This window comes from Lonchura striata, chromosome 1A (assembly GCF_050655825.1).
Source record: "Lonchura striata isolate lonStrDom1 chromosome 1A, ASM5065582v1, whole genome shotgun sequence".
In the NCBI taxonomy this organism is placed as follows: Eukaryota; Metazoa; Chordata; class Aves; order Passeriformes; family Estrildidae; genus Lonchura; species Lonchura striata.
In genome coordinates, this window is record NC_140741.1 from 22,077,764 (window position 1) to 22,103,006 (window position 25,243).

General features: G+C 40.5%; 1 protein-coding gene across 9 annotated transcripts in view; it reads left to right on the forward strand.

The window, feature by feature from the left end:
- The window catches only part of TBXAS1 (thromboxane A synthase 1), a 242,173-nt gene that overhangs the window by 58,901 nt on the left and 158,029 nt on the right, over positions 1-25,243 (forward strand). For 7 of the 9 annotated variants that reach the window (XM_085568338.1, XM_021536482.3, XM_085568344.1 and 4 more), the window contains one exon: positions 4,502-4,595. The exons of the other annotated variants lie outside the window; for them this stretch is intronic. In XM_085568338.1, coding sequence (XP_085424464.1) covers positions 4,502-4,595 — 94 coding nt within the window. The remainder of the gene's footprint in view (positions 1-4,501; positions 4,596-25,243) is intronic. 9 annotated transcript variants of the gene reach the window in all.

Consider the following 25,243-nt stretch of genomic DNA (forward strand, 5'->3'; position numbering starts at 1 on the left):
CTACCTTAAATATTCTGAGAAGCAGACAAGAGAAAAGACTTACGTGATGGCAGCTCTCCAGTGACTGTGCTGCAGTATTCATAATACAAAATTTCCCAGGGAGGGCTGAGAGCTGAAAGTCTGTAGCCAGCTTTGGGATGATGTTGTGGTGAGACTGGTCTCCCAGGGATGCTTGCATACTTCGTATATTTTTTTACAAGACGTCATTGTAATGCTGGGGAGGCTACCTTTGTTTTGTGCATTATCACTACTTTGTGAGCAAAATACATGCCAGTGTTAACTGGAATCTGGTGTGGTAATACATAAATAGGGGCAAATAGGTAAAAATGCATGGCTATTGTCTCTTGTTTGGCAGGAATGATTTCCATTATCTCAGCAAAATATTTTGTTTTCCCAGTCAGTCTTGCAAAATAACGCAGCTTCCAATTCCCAACAATGAGATTAAATAACATCTCTGTGTCCCAGTTTATAGCTTTTTAGATATTATTAGGTTGTGTATTACTTAGATATAGAAGGAATTATGCATTTTCCATATTGGGAGAAATCTGGGATAATTTCAACAGGATGTTGAACGGGAAACAGAATTGGATGTAGAATTGGAAACTCTGTAATTGGAAACTCTTGTATGCTGCACAGATTGATCACCCTTAATGGTAGATGACATAATAATTTTTCTATCAGTACTGACCTGGCTGGGACAGATGGCTAGTTCTGTTAGTTGTATATCCTTCACAACTTATATTATTTATCTATTTCCCTTTTTAAATTTTTTTAAATGGTATTTTGTGGAGAGAAGTTAGTATTTCAGAGTTTGTATCTGCCATGCTGGCCTACTGGAATGTATTTGGCATGTTAACTTTCTTTTGACAGTTGTGTTTAATATATACAGAGAGCATTTTGCTCTCAGAGGCCATCTGATGTCTTCAAAGGGTTTCTGAATTGTTTATTGATGTACTTCATTGCTGCTGTTCCTCTTGTTCTTTTTGATGTCTTGTCACTTAATTCAAAATATAATGCCAAGCTTTTAAATTAAGGGTTGTGCAGGAAGCCGTACTTGTGTAAATATTAGGGTTTGTTTCTCTTTTGAGTGAGAATGTACTAGATTGTCCAATAAAAGTTGCTGCCATCAGAGTTTTATCTGTTTCATGCCCCTCACTTCACACAGACTCATTCCTCTTAAAACCCCAGACACTTCAGCTTTCTTTTCTTTTAGCTATTATAAAAGTCTAATATCTTATTATGCAATTAGAAGCTTACAGACTAGTTCCCTGATTAAGAAAATAAATTTGATTTGTTTTCTTTCCTTTCCTTTCCTTTAATGTTTTCCATATATTTCTCTTACATTTGTTAAATTTACTAGCTAAAAGTATCTGCAGATTCTCTCCCTCCACCTCCCATTAGTTTATTCTATCACCTTTTGAAGCTTTTTAAATTTCTGGAGTAGAAAATCATCAGTGGTAAGGAGTTCTATAGTTAGTATATTTATTTCTTGGAAAAGTGTCTCATGCCTAATCCTGCCACCTGAATATTCCTTTGTGGATTTTCATACTGTAGTTTAAATTTTTGGGTAATAATTCCTCATTTATTTTTTAAGCCTTGCATGATTTAAAATATATGTGTCATAATCTGCATCAGTTGCTTCCCCCCCACCATGATTAACATCATAGCCTGTTAGCTTATTTCTTGTATGGAAGTGGTTCCATTTCTTGGTTATCTTGGCCACCTCTTAGTATCTTTTTATTACCTCTTATTATCTTTTATTTCTAGATTTTGCATTTGATTTAGCCTTTCTAGTCCATTGGCTGATCTTCTACCATCACTGTGTACCCACAGCAACAGCAGGGGGTTTCCTGATACCAGATTAATTTTTGTGATAAAGTAGTGTAGAAGTGTAATAAGTGGCAGAGTGAGAAATAAGACTTCCCACTGGTCACAAGGCAGGCTTGGAGCTGTTTCATTTAGATGTACAGCTTCTCCAGACTAATGGCTTTGCCTACGAGGCCACACTGCCTGTTTGCACTTGCCCAGCTTCTAGCCCACCTTGTCCTCACAGCAACAAAACCTGGACACTCTTTTCCCAGTGCCCTTAGGATGCAGCTCTGAGTTACTGGCCAAGAGTGTGTCCTGGAGATGCTGAGTGACCAAATGACATAAATTGGCCTGTTTGAATTATCAGCCTCTTCTGGCTGAAAAGGCAGAGGTTTGTGCTACAAAGCTGTCAGATTCATGTATTGCTGGTGTTCACTGTGTGTTATACAGGACAATTATGCTTTTCCTTTTTTTTAAAGTCCATAAGTCACTCTTTTCTTTCTCTCTCCCTCACCCAAAATACTCAGAATGAATGGAAATATTGCAGAGATGGGGGGGAAGATTTTAATATTTAAGGCTGCAGAAAGTAAAAAATGGCCAAAGTTAAGGCTACATGTGCAGTGTTAGATCCTTCTTCTGTGCCTGCTGCCCTGTCAGTCTTTGGCCATGTACATACTATTTTCTTTTCTGTAAAACATCAGGTGTTTAAACAACACCAGAAATGTTGTAAAATCATAGAGTAGAGCTAGATGTATTTACTGATGAGATTCTTTTTTTCTCCTGCTGGCTTCACCCTTTTGTTGTTTTATTTCAGTCTGTAGCTTGACGACACTGCTTCTCTCTCCCAACTCATTGTAAAGTGTCGCTCCCTACCTTTCAAAAACCTACTTCAAATGCAACTGAATAAAAAGCAGTAGAAAAAAAACACATTAGGAGGGGGAAAAGGAAAGCAAATCCTCAGCTGTATGAGGCTGCCAGTAATGTTCAGAAGCTGACAATGATGAACTGTTCATCTAAGTATAAATAGTCTTCACAGTCTCTGTGTTTCTTGCCTTGTGAAAGGGTACTCATTATTTTTTTTTTTTACTTTTAAAATATTTGGTGATCACATCATTTACTTTGTCTGGTGTAAGCCTCTATTGCAGTCACTCTTCACTTTGCTGTACATGAAAACCAGGAGTCTAGAGACCGTCTGGTGTGTGATGAAATGAGCAGTTAACCGTAGCCCAGCCTGGTGTTTTGTGATCTGGCATGTATTTTACAGTGAAAACATCAGGATAGAATACTGCAAAATTGACAGGTTTTCAATGACAGGGATTTTAATCTTTTTCACTGTTTACATACTGAAGATAAGGACTTTGCTATGACACAAAGACACTTCAGGAAGATTTCAAGCAGCAGCAGCAGCAAAAAAAAAAAAATCCTCTCTTTGGGGATGAAAATGTATCATGTAGGCTGTTTTGTCATGTTAAAGTTAAAACATTTCTTTTCCCAAATGTATTAGCTGAGGAAAATCTCATATTTTTAAAGCAGTTAAGTAGCCAAGAAATCAATAATATGTATAAAATGTGTAATAAATGTTGACTTCTGTGCCTTTACTTCACAATACCTTGTCATACTTGACACAGTGTCCTCGCAAAGACTGAATACACATAATTTCTATTGAGTTTGTGAGAGGGTTTGTGTTTGTGAAGGTTTGTACTGCCTTGTTAAAAAAGAAAATTCTTGCTATTTAGAAATTATTAAACCTCAATCTCCTGATTATGATTTTTGTAAAATGTCTTCACAAAAGAAAATTCATTAAGAAAATAGGTACTGTGCTGCAGGAAATCTCAGCAAACAGAACTGCACAACAAAAGTTGTGTCTTTGGGTAATCAAAGCTGCTGTTGCTAGCTCCTGCTCTTTCAGGTTTCACTAATTGAAGTCCATTGACTTAAATCCATTGCTTGTATTAAGAAAGGGGGAGGGGAGGAAAAAGAAAAACCCAACCCCAGAGCCTGTCTTTGTTTTTCCAGTATTGTCCCTGTCAACATGCCACTGTTTTATCTGAAACAAGGGATGCATGAAGCATTTCAGTCTGGGTTTTGTTTCCCTGTATTTTTTATATTTTTTTAATTTTCTGACTAGCACCTCTAAAAAAATCACTCAATCAACATATCTAACCCAAATACTAGGCTTGACTTGAACATACTGACACTGTCTTGGCTCATGGACAACTGAGAGTGAATTTTTGTTTGAATTTCTGTTCTGTGACCTGTATAGGTAGAGGTGATGGATGAAGAAAATAATAATCTGAAAATCTGTCTAGTTTCTTTCCAAGCAATGCCACAGAAGTCAAGCCTCAAATGTGTATTTTGATCTCATTTGTAACCTCATGTAGCTTTGGAGAGTTACTTCTGACTTACAAGACCCTCTGTGGGAAGAGGAGCAGCTCTCTCATTCCACTGCTCAATTTTGCAGGCTTGTGTTTGAGTCACTTGGTCCTTTTGCCCTCTCTGAAGCAAAAGTATTGCATTTACTTTGTGACCTGAGGAGCTGCCAAGCAACGTAACCACATTGGCAGTTCTGTCTGACCAACATAGAAAGCTTCGTCTCCCTCTCTGAATACAGGGAAGTAATCTGAGCTAGTTACTGTGGCAAGTCCTATCATGACAAGATCCAAAATTAAATTACTACCTTGTTTTTTTCCAGGTACTCCACATCTGCATTCTCAAAACTAAGCAGAGTAGGGATCCGACATCCTCCACCTCTTCCTTTCATTGGAAACCTGATCTTTTTCCGTGAGGTAGGATATGGTTTTCTTTGTATCAATTGAAGTGATGGGAAGAGTGGATAGGAGGCAGGAGGAATTGAAGGGAATCCCACAGTTCACTGGTACCACCTCTTCAGGCATGTCCCTCTGGAAAGGACAAGCAAAACTCAGCTTTTTTGAATGAAATGGTAAAAGTAGCTGTGTGTAAGCAGCTCTAATTCCAGGGTAAAGTAAACTTGAGGGAAAGAAAATGTGTAAGCTCCTGCAGTTAATTACTTGAGCTTTTCCAAGAAAGTTCATGCCCTCAGTGAAACAAATTTAGTTATGTGAATAGAGCAGATTATGTTAACTAGCCCCAACTGGTTTGTTCTGAGTTTTGGCTCCTACAACCTTTCTGTTTGTTTGCACTTTGCCGATTGTACACATTTATTTTAAAGCCTTTAATGTTCCTTGCTCTGAAGCAGTAACTGGAATTAGGTACTGCTGAATGTTGTTGCTCTGTGCTGCAAATATTAGGGATGTGAGGAAGAGAAAGTAGTGACATTTTGCTTCCAGATTTTATTCCCTTATTTTTCTCACCCATTGTCTTTCAATAGACTTCTAATGCTGTATTTTATTCCTTGTTCCATTTAAGTGGTATTGCTGAGGGTCCAAGATACCTCAGTAATAAGGACCTGCCATTTCTCTGGTTGGATTTTACAGTAAGATCTCTCCAGTGTGTCTCTGTTGCAGCCCAGCAACTTTTAAGGAAATCTGGGCCAGCTCCAGCTGCTGCCCAGTTTTCCCTAAGTGCATGGTCATCAATATCCATGCTGAGATTTGAATTATTAATGAGACTATATTGCCTCTTACCTTGATCTTCATGGTGATTGTTCTGTCACTACCAGACTCATTATTAGGTAAAACCCTTTTAAATACCAGTTTTACATGTACATCTGTTTTCATTTAGAAAATAGCATAAAAGGTTGACTTAATCCGCTCTAGATTAATTTGAACTGGAATTGGCAGGATGACTTTAACTTACAAGGGATTCTGGTGGTATGGGATGCAGACCTGTTCACTTTAACTCTTCAGGTTTCAATTCAGCTGGGTGGCAGAAAGCCACTCATTCTGTAGCTCCTTAGTGGTGAAATCCAGACATCATTAGTTACCTGCTAACACTTGCTGTTAGGTAAAGGTGCCTGGAGACTAAGCTATTTTGGTATTTTGTGGATAGGCTTGCTCTGTAGCAGGGTAGAAGTGTAAAGGTTTTGGGAAATTACCCAAAATAATTATATGATCTGTTAGGCAAATTTAATTACTAAAATTTAAATCAGATTAATGCAAAAAATTTAACCTTGATTTTACTACCTTTTAGGAAAAAAAATAAATTAAAGGTAGCTGAGAAATTGTATCTTGGGATGTCAAGAAATAATGTTCTGAAACGGAGTCGAGTGGTGCAAAGCCACAAGCACTGCCAGGCTGTATGTCCAGCACTCTGGCATTTCACCACCCATCCTCTCTACCATGCTGTCACTGCCAGTAAGAATGAGCAGAGAAGAGCCCAGGCTCTTGGTAATTTTTCTACCTCCTCTCATGTTTTTTACCATTTTTCTGGATCTGCTCCTAGGGCTGCTTTCCTAGAATAGTGCCCATATTAGTGAGCCAGTAATGGGAGCTCTGCTTTTATACTGCAAGCTCTTGTCTGTGCAAATGTTTTCAGGGACACAAGTGCCCTCACTGCAGTCAGTAGAGGACATTGTCTGCTTTCCCTTTCCTACAGAGGAGAACCAGGGCCTGCCCATCACCTTACTGGGAATAGGGATGGTTTTATGGGCTTAGCTGTGAGGAACACTGCTGTGCATGAATAGGGGTTGGGTTTACTTTATATACTTTTTTTATAGGAAGTAAAAAAATGTTCATTTGTTCTGTTGCTCCATCTATAATATTAAGAAGTTCTTGCCCTTTCATGTTTATATAACCATTCTCTTTCCACCAAAATAGCTGTTTGGAGAGTCTCCCTTTTAAACAGGCTGGCTCTTTTTTAGTATTGCTAATCTTGTACAGGAAAACACATGAGCCACATTCCCATTAAATCATCAAACTAGTGCTTTTCAACCATGAACATTTATTTCAAAGGAATTAATGAATGGTGACTAAGAGGAATGAATTGATATGTGCTGTAAAGGAATCTGCATATGTGTAATTCATACATTTCCAGTGTTGAATTTTGTCTGCAAATTAACACAGGTTGAAAAGCCCTGAACACAAGTGAGATCTGGGAGATGAAAGGAAATCAAGGCTTCAGCATATGCAACCTAGCAGTCCAAAAATTGTCCTCATCTTATGAATTCAGGCTTTTCTCCTAGAATACGATTGCCAGAAGTGCAAGGAAAAAGAAATAAAGCAGGAGAGGAAGTCCCATTGACATAATAGAGTAAATCTATGACCTGGGAATTTAAGAAAAAACATTAAATGTCGAAAAATCCCACCAAGATGGTGTAAGCAGTATTTTACAAATTGTAATGGTATAAATTCAAGGGTTTTCTTGCCTTCTCCCTTACTTGAGCATAAATCACTTCTACTGAAATAAATGGAGCTTCCTGTTCTGCTGCACTGTGCATGTAAACAGAGCTTCAGGCCTCGTCCATTTTTTTGCAATTCTTCTTCTTCAAATATGCCTGAAAGCAAAGGAACAGTACAAACAGGATTTTACCAGTAGTGTTGAGTTGTGGGGTATTTAATAAGCTTTCAAACATATTCTAAAAAAGAAAATATTTTGTTAATGAGATTTTTAGTTGTTTTTAAGAATTATTTCAGGGATTTCTTGAACAGTGTAATTTTTTCAGTAAAATAATAGTAACTGTTCATATAGTGTCTCTGAGAGAGGAAGTGTGGAAAGTGAATGGGCTAAGGACAATGCAACAGAAAAGACACAGAAAAGGAGAGTTTAAGAGCTGGCTTGGGGAAAACAAAGTGATTTTACTGTAAGCAAGCTTTCTCTCTCAAGTAAAATAAAGGGAGATAATCACACTCTGAAACTAAAACATATCCAAGTTAATCGGCTTATCTCAACAATGGGAAGATAGGAAATTATTGCAGTTCTGCAGCTGGAAAATTATCTGAGTCCAAGATATTAGATTAAAAATTCTTCCATTGCATGAGAACAATTTGTGGTGTGTAAGTCTGATGTAATAGTAAATATGATTAGGCTGCTTAAAAAAAGCAGCATGTTCAATTTTTTCCAATAACTGAGCAGACTTGCAGCCGACAGGCTGCTGTTTTGCTACGAATTCCTGACTGTTTGCTCACCTCTCCATGTGCTGCATTTTTCCTGTGAGTCTGGAAAAACGTGAGGGTTGTTTGTGATAGCTGTGTAATGGTTGATGCAGGGATATACAGATCATGGACTTTCACACATGGATCTGTATGGGCTTTATAGCAGCAGGATAGAGAAAAAAACTAAACCCAACTCTTTCATCAATTCCCAGGCTAATGATTTTATTACATGACAAATGCTCTGAAAACAGAGAAGCTACATGCATCACCCTTTCTCTCTGGCAAACACTTGACCTGTTGCTACGGCTGTGCTGTGCTTTTCTCTCCCATTCCTAAAATGACAGATGTGCTGTTTTTAAATGTCATTGACTCTGACATTTGCATGGCCCTGGTCGCCTGGTGCTGTACCTGTGTGCACTGCTCCCTGCCCAGCCTCCTGGAGAGCCACACTGTGCTGCAGCAGCTTTGGGGCTGCCCCTGATGTTTTGGGGTGGTGGTGGGTGTGTGGGTTGCCTTGCTTTGCTTCTTGGTAGGTGGGATATGAGGTTGTGTGCAGCTGAGTGATGTGCTTTGGGTCCTTACAGTGGCGTGATCATGTGCTGCTTTCCTCCTATTACTAATAGCAAGCTCCAGTGATGCTTTTGACTGTCTGTGTGCTTGCATCCCTGCCTTGCATGTTAATGAAAGACATCCCTCTCTTTAGCCCCTCTCAGCTTGGACAGGATACCCTTTGTTTACTCTGTTTATTCTAGTCTGGCCTACTTGTAGATCCTGGGCTACCCCGGAGCGGCCCATTTCTGCTGAATGGAAGTGGGGGCTGTGTGGGTGCTTTGTCTTGCTTTCAGTTTGGGATCTGGCTGGGCTGTGTTGTTTTATGGCTGATGGGTGGGAGTGGAAAAGGGGGGAGTGCAGGGAGGAAGCAGAGAGCAAACATTTTTTTTTTCCCTTCACTATGCATCTGCCAAAAGCATCCTTCAAGTTGGACATAAAGGAAAATGAAAGGCAGAGTCCTTGCAGGAATGAAATTACTCCATGTTTAATTTTTAGCCTAGAAAGCACTGAGTGCTTAGAGAAGCTGCAGTGTTTACTGTTCTGGAATTTAATGACACAGCATTCAAACCTAAACAAGGTTGGGGAGAGGCAAACAGTAAGGGGAGCAAAAAGGGTGGAAAGGGAGGAAAAGGAGCTCTCAGGCTCTGGACCTGGATTGAATTACTAGAATAAAATGACTTATATTGACAGTGAAAGCCTGCATATGGTTTTATGTTTCTTTGTGCAGACAAACAACAGAAGAATGAGATAGGGAGTGTGTGGTTTGCAGCTTGATAGCTATCTGTGTGGAACCAGAAAGGTTGGCTGTGGCATCACCAACCAACCTGTCTCCATCTCCCCCAGATGCTTGTGTGCATCTGCTGTGGGCTGCTGACTGCCAGAACAGACCTCTTGGGGTGATCCAGGTCTTCTCTCCCATCCTTGGAATGCCATCACCCTAGACTGGGAGGTATATATATATGTGGTGCATGCATATGATCTAAACCTAGCCATTTCACTGTCTGCAACACGACAGAAAACCTGGGGTTACATGTGGGTCTATGTGTATATTTCTACATCTATAAAGCTAGTCTTTCTCCCCTTTTAAGACGTGTATTTTCCTAGTTTCATCTGATAGTCTGTGTTACCTCCTTTGATCTGATGTTAGCATTGTCAGAAAACCTGACAATGTTGGTGCAATGTCTCTTTGTGGGAACCTAAAGCAGGAAATCAAGACAATTGTTTGTCTCCCACTTGACTAAATGCTATTTGCAGCCTTCAGCAAGGGCTGGACCTCAATTTCTGAGATGAGCATCAGGCAGAGCTGTGCTGTAGCTCACCTCACCTTGTCCCTGCACTGGTGGGGCCTTAGCAGGGTGGGCTTGTGTCTGGGGTGCACCTCAGAGACCCTTCTGTAGAGACGTGACATCCTTGGCTTCTTTGCACTTGCAGTGTTTCCCATAACTGTGTTTGCAAGATACACCTGAATGTGGCACCAACTTTATATAACATTTATGAATGCTGTGAGAGGGTGCACAAAGCAACTGGTAGCTTTCATGTGATGGAAAAAGGGGATGAATCACCACTGCCTTACTGGTGAATAATGGTGACCCATGCAGTGAAGGTGGTAGTGGTCATGGCAGATGCTTTTGCTCTTCTGGATTATACAATTTTTCCTTTGAGGGAAGAAGCAATTCCTTTTTGTATTACAAGGAGTAGTGTACTGATGGTGTTTTTTCCTAGAGCATCTCTAACATTTGTTTCTGTGCAGGACTTTGTGAATGCTTCCCACAGATCTTGGCAGTTGCCCCTAGAAGGAGATGTAGGCTTCATTCATGAGCATCATCATGGTTTTGGTATCCCTAAACCCGTGCTTTGGTTGTTCTTTTTGACATACTTCATGCTTGCCTTATCAAATGCTGCATGGAGGGGAAGAGGGAATGGTTGAGGCAGCTGGTAGCTCTTAAGTGGAAAGGGGATGATGTTGTCTGTGGTAGCACATCGAGTGAGAAGAGACTCCCTAATCATGATCCTGGCTTTCCTCAGACTCTGTGATTTTTGGCAAATCTAACTGAGGCAAAGCTTTCTTCTTTTCTGAGTAAGCAAAGCTCTTGTTTTGCTTCACCTTGGACTTCTTTTATCCACCTGCAAAACAGTAAAGATGATGATCTGTAATTGATAGGCCTGCTTTTTGATCAGGTTATGGTGAAACAGTTTGTACACTTCTTTGAGGCCTGTTAGACTTGGGGAAGCTGGTATCACTGCTTCCACTGGACTGGGACATTCCAAGGCCAGAGGGAGTTTATATGTTTTTTTGCAATACTCACAGAGCAACTGGGGCTATGAATTAATGCCAGGCCTGAGTTCTGGCCTATGAATGAAGATAGCTGAGTGAGGTGGTCCCCAAGATAACAGTGATGAAGGCTATTTCTCTTCTATGCCATCCTTGACCATCCTATGCCATCCTGTGATGAATTTTTGGTGGCAGCTGCCAAATGACTACCCAAGATCAGTGGGAGCAGAGGTCTGCATCATTAAAATGACACCTGGCTCATGAGAATGGTCTAGGGAAGTTTGCCACATATTATGTCCTTTGGAGAGTATATTTGCACGTTCGTCATCATCATTCACACATTCCAGAGCGTTTCACATAACCCTCTGGAATTTGCTATGCAGCCTGCTCTTCAAGCAGTGTGTACTGCTAAATTAAAGCCAGCTCTGGCCTGACATGCAGCAGCAGTGAACCCAAATAGTGGAGCTACACAGTGTTTGGGCTGAGAGAATGGGATAATGTGTAGTTGCGAACGTGGTAGCATACAGGTAGAGCCAGTGCAGTCACAAACTGGGCTTTACCTTAGGCTCCAGAAGTAGGGATCCTCATCTTGAAAAGCAGCAAAGTAGGGATGTTTGAACAGGAGGATTCCAGTAGCTATTGTAGTAAACTCAATAGGCTTTTACACGTGAGCTTAAAAAAACAGGACTGTTTATTGTCTTCTCTTCAGTTTTGCCTGTAGCTGCACTGGCCTGGAAGGAGAGGAATAGATAAAATCTTCTAGTCCTTGAAATTAAGAAAGCAACAGAATTAGGGATACTGTGAACAAGAGCAACTCTGTTATTTTACTTGACATTGTAACTCACTCACTTACTGTCAATTTGGAGTTTGGATGCATCCCATGTTGTTCACATTCTTATTGCATGTGGAGAACACCACATCCAGAAATCCAGTTCTTCTATGTCAGCAAGACCAGTATGTATAATAATGGCCAGTTGTAATTCTAAAATTATAGAAGGCTCGGACTGGGTATTGTGAAGAGTTGTTATCCATGAGCCAACAAATTTAGCAGAGTCTTAGCTTCATTAGCAGTGTCTAAATGCATTAGCCATATGCTCCTCAGCATATGGGTAAATACATAACAATTTATTTTCATTAGTGTTTTCTTACAAGTGCTACTAACCCAAGCTCCACTAGAAATGTTTACAGCATGACATGTCTGTCCAGATAAGAAGCTAGCTTTCTGTACAGCAAGACATCCCGAAAGGCTGACAAGCAAGATACTTCCCTGTCCTTTCTGGGAATAGGCGGGTACAGCTGCTGTGGGTCTGCTGCATCTAGCTAGGCTTGGTTTCTGTAAGGTTGTGTATTAAAATGAATAATAGAAGGCTTTGGAGAACTGCCTGTTCAAACATGTGCTGCTAAATCCCTGGTATTCATTGTGTGCCTGCCTTCTGGTTGCCTGTGATGCACCTTGGATGGCATCACCACTGGGTGATGCTTTATAAGACTCATGACCTTCTGGGCTCTTCTCACTTTCCCCTGCTTCCCAGGCAGGTTGTAGACTTGAAATACAACTTTTCCTAAGAGGTATTGAGTGTGAAATTAGGTCATACTCATGGCCTCTAGTCAAATGGATGTGGTGATGGAAAGGCAGGGCAAGTTTGTAGGGTGGGCACTGTGCAGGGCTATGAGGGCTTCAGTAGCTGCAAAGTGGCACAGGTGTAAGTTGGATGTTGTGTGCTCAGTGTTCTCTTAATTTCTCAGAAGTAAATGAAAAGCTATTTTTTGGAGAGCTTTATATTTTGATTTTTTTTTTTTTTGATAAGCATTTCTGCAGCTTGATCTAGAAAGACACTGAAGAGTAAGAAAGGATTGATCTTACCAGAGAGGTAGCAAGTTCAGAAGTTAATCTGTTTCTCCCCAGCCTTAAAGGCCTCGACGCATGTCTAAATTTAGAGGGTAACATGAAACAAGAATCAACTAGAGTTGAAATCTAATCAGGGTTTTTTGAGAGTTGACTGGATTTTATATTGTGGTTGGGTGGTTTTTTGGTTGGTTGGTTTTTAGAAAAGAAAAATCAACAGAAAGCCTAAACAAACCTAAAAGAAATGTATTTCAAATTACTGTATTTTCTTTGTCATCGTACAATGCTGATGAATGGATGAGTGAATTGAAATGTAGTCTTGGATTTCCTTGGACTTTCTATCTGTTCATTTTATTTATTAACTATTAGCCTTTTCTCCTGCTTAGATTTTGTTAATTTTGTAATATTCTATGAATTTTAGGAGGTTTATAATAAGGCAGAGAGAAAAGTGAAGTGTTCTTTGGACAGTTGCCCTAGACAGTTATAAATATTCAGGTAGCAAAAACAACTCACTGAACATTGGTAACTTGTTTTACCTTACTACAAGAAAATTGAAAATTATAAACAAGAGAAAAAGAAATTTATCTATGTGTTTCAAAATATTTTCAACTATGTATTTTCATGATAAAGTATGGAAGAAAGAAACATTAAAATAATTGGAAATTAGTCTTTGCTATTTACTGAATTTTCATAGTTTTTGAGTATTATATCTGATGGCATTTTTTTGTTTCTGTGAGTCTAGAAAACTGTTAACTTTCATAGGCGGGATGATGCCTGGGTTGATTTAGGTAGAATTAGTGAAAGTTAGGGTCAAGGAGACATAAGAGGTCACATACAACAGTGAGTTGAAATATTCTCTGCAAAGGTGAGTGGGACTTTAAACATGGTTGTTATTCTTCTGCTGAATGGTGCTTTCCCTGTTCCACTCAAAAGGGAAAATATGGGGATTTTTCAAGGAATTTTGAATAAGTTAGAGACGGGACCTCTGAGCTTTTAGATTATATGGTTTATTTTCCTATCTTCTATATAGATAGGAAGGGTGAATTTGGCTTACATTTTTACTATATGGTTCAGAAAGTCATAAGACCCCTAGTCATAAGACTTCTAAAGGATTTATTGACTAATAAAACACTGTTAATAAGGATATTTATGTTTTTAATACAATCCTTGAATATTCAGTTGTATGGACTCATGCTACAGTGTAAGTTCTCTTAGCTAATCATGTTATGATACACAAAGCTACAGTATTGTATTCTACGCTTCTTGTTTACCTTTGTAATTAATTTTATTTTTTCTATGCCTTAAACTCTAAAATTCTAAATTTTCTTAATGTGTTTCTGCTTTACACTATAAATCCACATTCTCAATTCTAGTACCTATCTTTTCTAAGGATTCAGATCAAATCCAGTGTTTAATTCTAAACTTTGGCTTACAGGCCTAAAGTTCTTAGAATTCCCTGCATTTTGGATTCAAACATTTCCCCCTTATTTTTGTATTAACAATATTCCTGTGTTAGTTTTGTTATCTTTTATATGTATTGGAATAGGTAAGGTATTGTTATGATTATGATGATAATTAATATATACACACCTATTTCATTTTTTTTATTATTGTGTAAGGTTTATCAGGTAATTTAATTATATTTTATCATCAATTCTGATTTTAGTTATATTTTCCTTTAATTGTTGTATGTTCTTATGAATGGATTTTGAATTATTAGATAGATTTATGTAATATATTCCATCGAAATTTTCACACCTATGTTTATGTACTAGTAGAAGAAAATTTATTGTTCTGTTTTGTAGGGTTGTATGTCTTACACTTTTGACATCAGTTAATAAACTACTTAATGAAAGAGAATTAGTATTGGTTTGCTTACTTAATTAGTACTGTAACTTAATTAATTGTTTTAGGGTTATTGTCAAGGTAAGCTGGGGTAAAAGATATTGAGGGAAGTCTCTCTTTGGACACACAGAGAAAGGGGATTGTGAGCCCCAAAGTCTTCCCTGATTTGCCTCTATTTACTTTTATTTCCATATATTGAGAGGAAGCAGTAGGTGATAAGCTCTAGATAGGATAAGGGATGTTGTGAGTCTAGGAAAGAATCACAAAGGGTTATGAATAAGAAATTGGTGATTGATACCTGATTTTTGCAGAGATGTGAACACATCTGTCTTGATCTGTTAATACAGTGCAACATGTGGTATGTTGTGAAAAGTGTGTGATGAGGCGGAAGGAAGAAGAGTAGCACTTGATTTATCCTTATTTTTGTTCCACTTCTGAAGGCAATCTAGGGCAGAAGCACCTTGCAGCCAAGGTGGAGTGGAAAAGGCACTTGATCACAGAGAAAGGGGAAATGGGAGAGCTTTTGGTGAAAAAAAAGTTGTTGGTGACCTTATACCAGAGGTCTCTATTTTAATAAAGAGTCTCATAAAGTTCATCACAGATAGAATTAGGCACCTTGCAAGTATCTCGTAGTTATATTTGTGCTTATATTTCCCTACCTCTTTTATTCCCTCCTCAGTGCCCCGGGGAGCCATCTCTAAGACCTCATAAACGTGAGATTTCATTTTCTAATGCTATTTCATTTCCTGGATGGAGGACCTGCCACAAGAAGACCAGACCTCAAATTATAATAGCCCTATAAATAACTCCCTAAGGCAAAGGAAAAATAGAAAGTCTTTGAAAGACAACCGCAAATGTAAAAATGGAGGTTTTGGGTTCTTGCAGAACCAGACTAAGCAGTTCAAGTTAGATTATGGTTAAATTTTGGATTTCCCTGTTTATCTTTTTGCATTGTTTACATACAAAACTATATCTCAAAAGTCTTCAGAGGTCTTTTGCTTGAGCTTAATTTTCTACAGTGTTTTGATGCCTTTTGGCCTGTCTTTAGATCCTGCTAAAAAATGGAATTTGCAGGTAAAATTGAAAACAATCCAACAAACTGACTAAAACAAATACTATGATGGATTGAGTAAAAATAGTCTGAAAATGCAACTTCTTCTTCTTTCTGGGTAAGTCGTTTTAATTCAGCAGACCCAGACAGTCTGCCTGATTTCTGCTGGAAATCTGTGCGGAATTGGCACATCGACTAGAATAAAAACATTCCCGAGGAATCGGCGTCTTCTGTCAAAACATTTGAACAGCTCCTGTCTCCCAGAGCACAGCACTGCTCTGGAGCCGGCAAGGGAGCTCTGCAACGTGCGGTGCAGGCTTCCCCTCCAACCTCCCATCTCAAATCCACCTTCTTGCATAAGCATGGGCCAAGTGTTTCAGGTTCAATTATATTTAGCTGTGGAGGCAGTAGAGAAAGCAATTTACAGGAGCCTTTTGCAGCATGGTTGGACCTGTGTAAACATGTCCTTCCTCTGTTCCCACTAAGGCTGTGTTGTACATGGAGTCTTTTAGGTTGCAAAAGATTCTCCAGTCCAGCCGTTAATCCAGCAGTGCCAAATCCACCACCAAACTGTGTCTCCAAGTGTCTCATCTACATGTCTTTTAAATACCTCCAGGGATGGTGACTCAACTACTTCCCTAGGCAGCCTGCTCAGTGTTTGACAGCCCTTTTGGTGCAGGAATTTTTCCTAGTGTGTGAAGGAAAAGTCATGGAGTTAAGGTTGGAGGATCCCAGTATCTTCCTTGGTCAATATGGTGCCTGGGGATAGGTACGCTGGCAAATCTAAGCTCCAGGAGAAGTCCTGCTGTGCAGGGATGGGACTTCCCCCCAACAGATGTCTCAGTGCCATGTCTTTTGCTGCTGCATGGCTCTGCTACATGTAAGGTTACCCTCCAACAGCAAAGTTCAACCTCTGTGCTGTGGATTAATAATAATAATTTTCATTATTTGATCAATTAAAAAAAGAAGTGGCTAGAAAGAGACACTCGGCAATTACAGCACTTAACCGAGCAAAGTGAGATGAAACTCAGCGTTTTCAGCTTGACACTGCTTCTTTTACTTTTGCTAAGTAGTATCTTAGTCCCTCAGCACTTGAGATGAAGGAGGTCTTGCTAGTAGGCCCTGCTCAGTATGTATAAGACTGGTAAAATCTGGTCTGCAGACAATTTACTAGAGATACTGTCTGTCTGTTATTAAGACTAATTGCTTAGGAATGCAATTGTATCATTCCTGTTACCAAAATTTATATTCCCTGCCTGTCTCTAGCTAAATGAGTTTTTATTTTTGCAGAATTTCTGGGCTGTTGCATGCTAAGGCGTTTTGCTGGACAGCCGGCAGTCGGTGTTTGAAACAAATGAGGTTTTTCTTTATACTTGACAGAGAGGTGTGTCTTGAGCAGCACTTTACTGTGTGGATGCACTAGCAGATGGTGTCCTTTAAGGCTGTACATGTGACAGTAGCCTGTTTGAATGAGTATCCATGTTAGCTTTAGTACAGGGAGGAAATTAAAGTCCAAATAAGCCCTTTCCTTCCCCTGCTCCTTCCAGGAAGGGAGGGACCAGAAAGGTGCCTGACTTTTGCTGCTGAAAGTGCTCCTCAGAGCCATGTCACACACACACAGTGCTGAAACTCTACACCCTTTCTGTAACCAGGGCAGTATCTAGCGTGCTTGTCTAAGCCCCATCCAGCGGAAAAAGCATTTATAAATATGCATAAAAATAAACAAGGTGGGAAGGCAAGCAACCAATGTATGTGGATATTTTGTACACTGTGGCACGTGCCCAGATAGCAATGGTATTGTTTGGAATACAAGTGGCATCACTGAGAAATGTGATGGAAGAAAATGACATGTGCCAGCCTGAGCAAGGAGGGCAGAGGTGGCTCACAAACCAGCTCTAAATCTGGATGGATTAGTGTCAGCACAGTAGACTTACAGGGATGGGCCGTGAATGCGCATTCTTTACTCTATTACTTATCCCCTGGGTCAGAAGGGCCAGATGTGTTGCATTGCATAGGCAAGATATTTAATCTGTAAATAATTATTCTTGATGGATCCCCTCCAGATAGTCCAAAAGTTACATTACTGAGCCCCAGCCTATTTTATGTAGAAGGACAAGACCACCTAATCCAGTGCCTTTACGGAAGGGAGAAAGTGGAATTGCTGTGATTTCACATTTTATCAAGTATCTGTATGCTCCATGGACAAAATGCTTGTATACTGGTGTCTAACCCAAGGCAGCTAAAGCCGTACATTGGTACCCAAATTGTCACTGTAGGATTTGTCACAGGAGTTAACAGGTATTGGTACTTCTAAATGTTGCTACAACTCCTTTTATTTAGTTATGCAAAGTCTAGCCTGCTGCACTTAATTTTGTCTTAAGCATATACTATGCTGAAAAAATATGGTTACCTTTGGGATTCAGGTTTCTGGAAACTGAGGTTTCCCATCCCTAAAAACTTTGGACAAAGGGCTCTGAGCAACCTGATCATGTTGAAGGTGTCCCTACTGACTGAAGGTGGGCTGGATTAGAAGGCCTTTAAAGATCTCTTCCAACCCAAGCTATTCTATGACCAGAAAAGATGGAAAGGTAATTCATCACAGTATGGCCATATGGGAGGGGAAAACATGATAAAATCCTTCTCAGAACAATTATAGCAAATATATGTTAAAAGGCTTTAAGACATTTCACAGTGATGAGCCCTTTTTTGATATGCAACTTAACAGACTGGAGCAAGTGTCAGAATTGAAGCCTCTTAATATATTATATTACTGTCTTGCAAAGGTCTGAGACTTGGGTTTGTGTGGACTTACCACTGTCCTAACACAGGAGCATTCCCTTGATATGCTGAAAGTTTATCATCTGGAGAGCGGAACTTGAAAGTAAGTGTGCTTGCAGTTTTATGGGCAAGGACACTGAGGGCTGTGGCTGTAACAATTTTGCCTCACCACTCATTGAGACCAAAAACCAAGTGCCCTCTGTGTTCACTGGGCATGGGGGAAGGTATCCAGTGACTCCTGAGCTTGTGCAGGCAGAGGTTGTGACAAGGGCTGTGGATTGCATCGGCACCCAGTGGGCTCTGGCACAGTGCCATAATCAATGCCACCTTCCCAGAGTCCCTGTTGCTGCAGGAAAAGCTTATGTTACCTGTAGGAGGATGATGCCTCAAAACATCCCCACTGGAATAAATAAGTACCTTAAATTGAGAGTTCAAACCCAGCTTGCTTTCCTACTACTTTTGTAGCCGGTTTGATAATTTTCATTTGGTTTAGGAAAAATAGAAATAAGTGTTAAATTCATGCTTAAAAGATTGCATCTCTTCAGACAGAGTTGTTATCCTTTTTCTCATTTTCAACAAGTAAACTTGCTTTTGCAGCAGAGATTTTGACATTAAGTGTCTTGATAGAATAATAGGCATGAGATGGATTGCCATCTATTGCCTCAAGACTTTGCCAATCATAAACTAAAATCAGTTAATGCATTGAGTTAAATCTTGCTATATTGGGCAGTGTGCTAGTAGTATTAAAAATATCAATCCAGAAAATATATTGATTATATTATCTCCATAGCAACAAACAATAATAGGATAATGTTAGCTTAATAATTGTGCTTTGTGAAAACCTTTCAGAATAATTACTGCATTGTGGTCTTTTCACAATGTGGAATGCAATAACGCTTCTTCCTTGACTGCAGTCACCATCAGCACTGCGTCAAGAGATGTTGTTTTTGTGTGCATGCATATGTATTCATGGGTAATTTTGCTCCGGGTGAAACAATTCAGCAGACTATTTTGGGATCCATTTTTAAATGGTCAAGACCACAAATTGGCAATTGTTTTCCATGTGGCTTGTTTTCTCTCATCCCCTCTGACAACTGGCTACTGTAAAAAGAGGTCATTAACATTCCTTTTCCTGCCTCTTTCTTTACAAGGCACAAAGATTTTTGGCATGTAACGAAAAGTCCAGCTACTATGTTAAGGATTTGTGGGAGAGTAACTCTGCTCTAAAGACACTGCTTCATATCTGGTCCTTTAATTGAATTTAATCTATCATCCTTAGAAATGACTTGTTCTGCAGGAGCTGAGGTATTTGCCTGTATTTTAGGGAACCTGGCTCTCTTGTGCATCCTACATTGTCATATAAATAATAACCTGAGGTTGTTATGAATATATAGAGATACTTTCCTATATGTAAGTAAGGAGGTGCATGTATAACATTTTTAGCCTGAAATTTTGGCAGGAGAGTCAGAGGACTGATATATACACTCTTCATCTGGGTCTTGCTCTTTACTTCCACATCAACCCTGTAATTTATATCTTGAGTTAAAAAGAGGCATTAACACAAATCCATGATGAAGAAGCCAAGTTTTTAGAGTGGCTCTGTGTAAGCTCTGCTCAGCAAGAACAAAAACATCTCTATATTATCAACCCTGTGTTTCTAGCCACTGTGAAGAAAAATAACTCTACCCTAGCCAAAACCAGCACAACTGGTAAAACCTCCCAGTTTAATCCATGAAGTTTAAGCAGCTAAACCCTCCTGTGTCTATGAAAGGTCCTTGGGGTCCTGGAAGTAGATCTGGAGTCCCTTCTCCTTCTGGTCATGCCAGTATTTCATATTGAGCAAGAGTTTGGCTTAGAGATCAGCTAGCTCTGCTGCTAAATGTTGCACTGGCAGAAGCTTCCCCATAGCTTTTGTAGGGTACCCCATGCTATTCCCAGTTGTATGGTGGGATTGCCCCCTTACTTCCAAGGGTATGAATGGATGTCACATTGCTTAGTGGTCACTCCTCCATGCCTTTTCCTGTGGGACAAACACTGATGTCAGAGAGATTAAACATTGAGCACCTCTTCTAACTGCACATAATTTTATTTTGATTCTTACTTCTGGAGAGATGTAGTCATTCAAACGTCCCATAATTTGTCTCCTTTCTGTTTACCAAACAGGGGTCCTCTTTCCTTTGAGGACCTTCAGAAGAAAGCCCCTGCTTTGAAAGCACTACCTAAAATAAGTGACCCTCTTGGGCCTGGGAATGTGCAGACCCTCTGCTCTGCACAGGTGTGCTGTGTACATAAGAAAAGCAGGAGAGTGAAAGAGTGCTCAGTTTTCCATCTGAGATGATGTCTTCATCAGGAGCTTGGTTGTGCTGTTTTCCTCTCCAGTACCTCCAGGTGGTTGCTTTATGGGGACGATGCAATGGAAAGGTTGTTTTATATCCTTGGCAGTGGTTACTTTTTGCCAGTGGCCCAGTTTCTTAGGAATGTTGTTAATTCACAGGATATGGAGGAGGAATTGTTGCCCTCAACTTTGGCTTTATGCTGAGCATCTAGGCCTGCATAAGTGTTGTAATGAATGAAGGTGCCAATCAACTTTCTCCTTTCCCATGTGCAGATGAATACGGTTATGAAAGGACGGCTAAATGCATTGCTTCCTCTGGAAAATATCTGGTATTTGCAGGTGTGTAACATCATTCATTAAAAGAAGAAGCAAGCCCAGATGGCTTAACAAGGTGGTGGGTTTTTTGTTTGTTTTGTTTTAGTTTTTATTGTTGTTTTTTTTTTTTTTTTCCCCTGATGCTGCTGCAGAATCCAGCCCTGAGTGATGATCTAGAAACAGAAATGAATGGCTGACAGGAGCCAATTGAATCCTCATCTCCAAACCTGAGTTCTTCTGTTTATGAAATTATCACAGTTGAAACTGTGACTGTACTTGACATAGCCAGTACTAGCCAGTGATCTTGGTGATTGCTAGAGCTCCCAAATTCTCATTCCACTGCAGCCTCCTGTTTAGTTTCCTTGTGCTATATCAGCTCCTGATGCTCCCTGCAATCCTCTCCCCAGCCCAAACAGGGATTGGCATTGTGTGTTTCTGTCTGCCTCTTCCTAATCCCTTTCCAGGGAGGCCTGATATGGCTTTCTAGTGTTTCTGGCTTTTGTGCTCAGCCCCTAAAGGTGCCACATGGGTGGCTTGGGTCTTAAACAGTGTTTGGCTTCAAGACAGAACACGAAGTGTAACTTCCCCTATGAAAACAAGGAGATTTTGCTGGACCAGTTATTTTAAAATAGGTGTAAGAGTCAACTGCCTGCTGCAATGTGGCTGTGGGGGGCTACAGTATTCCCAAAGGGATAAAAGCATTCTGTACAGAATGATCTTGAAGCCCATCTCTGTCCCTAGTGCTTTGGGTGGTCTGTCCTACCTGGTGCCATGTCACTCTGGGAGCAGGATGAAGCACTGGGAGTGTTTGTTCCCATGGCTAGGCTGAAGATGCTGCTGTGCAGACACATTCCCTCTCCTGCCCTGCTGAATGTATGGGCTCACCTCAAGCCTTGTGTATGTCAAGCTGACATGTCTGCCCTTAACCTTGTGGCTTTTACAGAGGTGTTATGTGATAGATGGGAGCAAAAGGGACCTGTCATGCCTATGCCTGGCCTGTCCATGCTGCAGATAGCAGCATACTCTGCTCTCCATCAGAGGCCACTACAATCTACGGGGACGTTTTTCTCTTTTCGTGCTTGAGAGCTGCATTCATACAAGGTGGGAATTAGGCAAGAGGAAGCTGAGCTTGTCTGGCCATGTTAAAGTACAGAAATAGTCCTGGTATCTTTTAGCAATGCATTAAGTGGCATGATTAATTCTGTCACACGCAGTGATCTTTCCAGGTCTCTTTCCTTGATGCAGGACTCTGTGTGCTGTTTAGTGCTTTGATTTGGATACTGTTGTTTCTTAGCATCATCACATTAAAAGATCAAAATATAAGAGCTGAATTTGTGATTACATTAAGTTCTTTCACTTATGATTATCTAAAGTATATGTTTCATAGTTTTAAACTTGGTGGTCATATGTTGCCGTGCGAGACCAGCTCCGGGTGGACGCCGGTGGGACACAGTGGGAGAGGGGGAGAGGCGGCGGCCGCTTTTCCCCTTTGGCTCTGCGAGGCTCAGTTCTAGCGCGGGAACAGACGAAACAGCGACACAGGGCTCGGGTGCAGACACATGATTATTGCAGAAGCGTGTTCCCGAGACCGCAGGGCACCGACCTGGCATTGGTTATACCCCGGGACAGGGGGGAACGTGAGCCGCAGCCAATGGGACAGGAGGCAGGGGACAGGGGCAGGGAAACCGCAGGAACAGCGATGGGAAAGGCGGGGGGGCACAGGGACAAGGCTGCGTGGTGAGGGGGAAGGCGGGGGGGGACAGGGACCGGACTGTGTGGCGAGGGGGAGTGATAAGGGAACGCAGGAACAGGACAAAGAACCATGAGAGGGAGGGGGAGTGATAAGGGAACACAGGACAAAAGGGGGAACATGCAGGGAGGGGGGAGGGGGGATGGGGGGGAGGAAAGAAAATTACAAACCCTGCAGCTCAATCTTTTGCATTTACATAAAGGAAAGGGAGTTCTGAGGTAAAAACAAATTAGCAATGTTACAAAGAGACATCAGAAAGTGATACACCAATCATAGTTACAATGAATGGGGCAAAAATCTTTTCCACATTACAATTTAAGATAAAGGGTACAAAATTATCATAAACACATTCTGTATTGAGGATGAAAGCAGGATTCATGACGCGATGCTTGTGGTCTTTCGAATTCTAGCAGAGCAGAGGCAGGCAGCGAACAGTGATGTGGTTTCTCCAATTTGATTATTTGATTGCGAAGTTGGCATAGCATTGTGGGTAGTAATTAGAGAGGATGATCTTTCCTTCTATAAGATATAACTCAATCCAAGAAGTTATTTCCAAATTATTACAAGCAATGGGGAAAACTTGTATTGTAATAATAAGGGAACTTTGGGCAAGGTACATTTAGGAGATGGGATAAAGGGTGAACCTGGGCACCACTGTTTCAGGGGAAAGAAAACAGTGGAGCTCTGGTCCAGGATTCCAGCTCCACTCCCATCGAAGGGGCCCCCTCCACCTCAAAGGGGAAAGCTCTCTTACAAAGGGAGGTCCTCCAACGGAGGGGCCCCTCCAGCAATCCCTCCCATCAGAGAGGGGTCCAGAAGAAGGACTGAGGGATTAATCCAACCTCACCTCCCCCCCAGTAGGGGCTGGCCACACTGCAGGATGGTGCAGGGCCATTGGGGGAAGGGTGGGGCCAGCGGGAAAACTTGGGGCGGAAGAGAAGGGTCACGGTGGGAAAATGGGTTCCAAGTAGCGTGGCCAGCACCATCTTGGGAGGGGGTGCACTGCATCTCGCCCGGGGAGGCACGGCCAATGCCACCCCTAAGGGAGGATAGAAGAGAAAATTACAAACCCTGCAGTCACAGAAAACTAGGTGGCATGGATTTTATAAAGAGTTCATAAACAATGGCGGAGACCCCTAGCACTACAAGAGGGGCATATCTCTGAGGAGGCCAAGATATTGCTCACTGAATGAGTTATCTTGCGTCCCATAGATGAGGTTTTCTTGAATCCCACCTAAATTGTGCCCACTTAGGCACTAGTGAGCAGTATGAGATGGCCCACAGTTTGCATCATAAAAGAAAGCTTAATCATTGTCATCCTTATTCTGTAGGTGAAGGTGCCAGATTTGCACACGGAATTTGTAATTTTTTTATTTCAAAGTCTATTTGCACTCTGTGACACCCAAGACAGACTTTTTCTCAATGGGTTTGGTTAATATATTTTATCCTTTGAAATGGCATTTTCATGGTCTGAAGGAATCTACTGTTGATGGGTCTGAGAAGGAAGAGGACACTCTTCTGAAGTGGAAAAGTTCCTTGGAGGAAGGAGTCCCTGCCTCCCTTTTCCTTGGGAAAGAAGTCAACTCTCATTTCTTTGAATGCCACTTTGTTACCCCTGGTTGTGTTTTGCTGTGTTGTTAGAGTACTCCCCAAATCTTTCTTTTCATTAGATTTAGCTGCCATATCTGTATGTCCTACAAGAAGTTGTTTCCATTTCTTCAAATTATGCAATGACTGTTTTGCTTCTCTTAAGGAAGGCCAGCAAAGAAAATGAATAAAGTTCATTCACTGTTAGTGAGATGTGCTGAATGCTTATGCTAAGTCATCTGAGACATTGGGCTCACAGTGAAAATCCACATTACAGTGGTCCTTTATTGTACAATGAACTCCCTCCTATAGAGAGCACTGTAATTCTCTGCTTTCCTGCTGTAATTTGAGGATGCAGTAATATTAAGGCAGCAAAGGTTGTTAGTGATCCAGTGGAATTACATGTAAGTAGAGATTGTGTAGGAGAGAATTACACTTGGTTTGGAAGGAAGACAACTTAGAAGACATTTAGTGGAAATTACATACTTTAGTAAAAAGAAATAAATCCATTGTTCCTTTCTATTTTTTCTAGTTTCTTGACTTATTATAAATATATGTTTGTCAAAGGATCAGAAACTGCAGTGAGTCTGTAAGACCTCATATGGAGCCTTTCATGAACACACACTGAACAAATTGTAATTCTCTTTGTACATGTCTTCATAATGACATGTTTTCTGGTTTGGACAAAGGTTCCTAGAAGGCTGAATGGGTGTCATCTGTGACATTTACCATGAAGTAAAATAAGGGCCTAGCAGGGGTAAGTGTTATCTAGACAACAGTCTTAGTAAAAATAATAAGTTTGTAATTATATCTCTATACTAGATATAAACAAGGTCTAAGCTAACAGCAGGTAACTTTCAAATAGATAAAAAGAAATATTTTTCTAACTGGTGTAATCAGACTGGAGAATTCATCATTGTAATAATCAGAGAATCGAATACAGCAGCTGGAATAATTTGAGGGTCTGGATCATTTTATGACATAATTACATTTGTAGCTATGCATACTATAAGAGTAACTCAATCTTAAGGTAATAGTTGGGCGAGGAAGAAACCTCCCTCTATTTAAAGAATTTTAGAGTTAGCTGTGCAT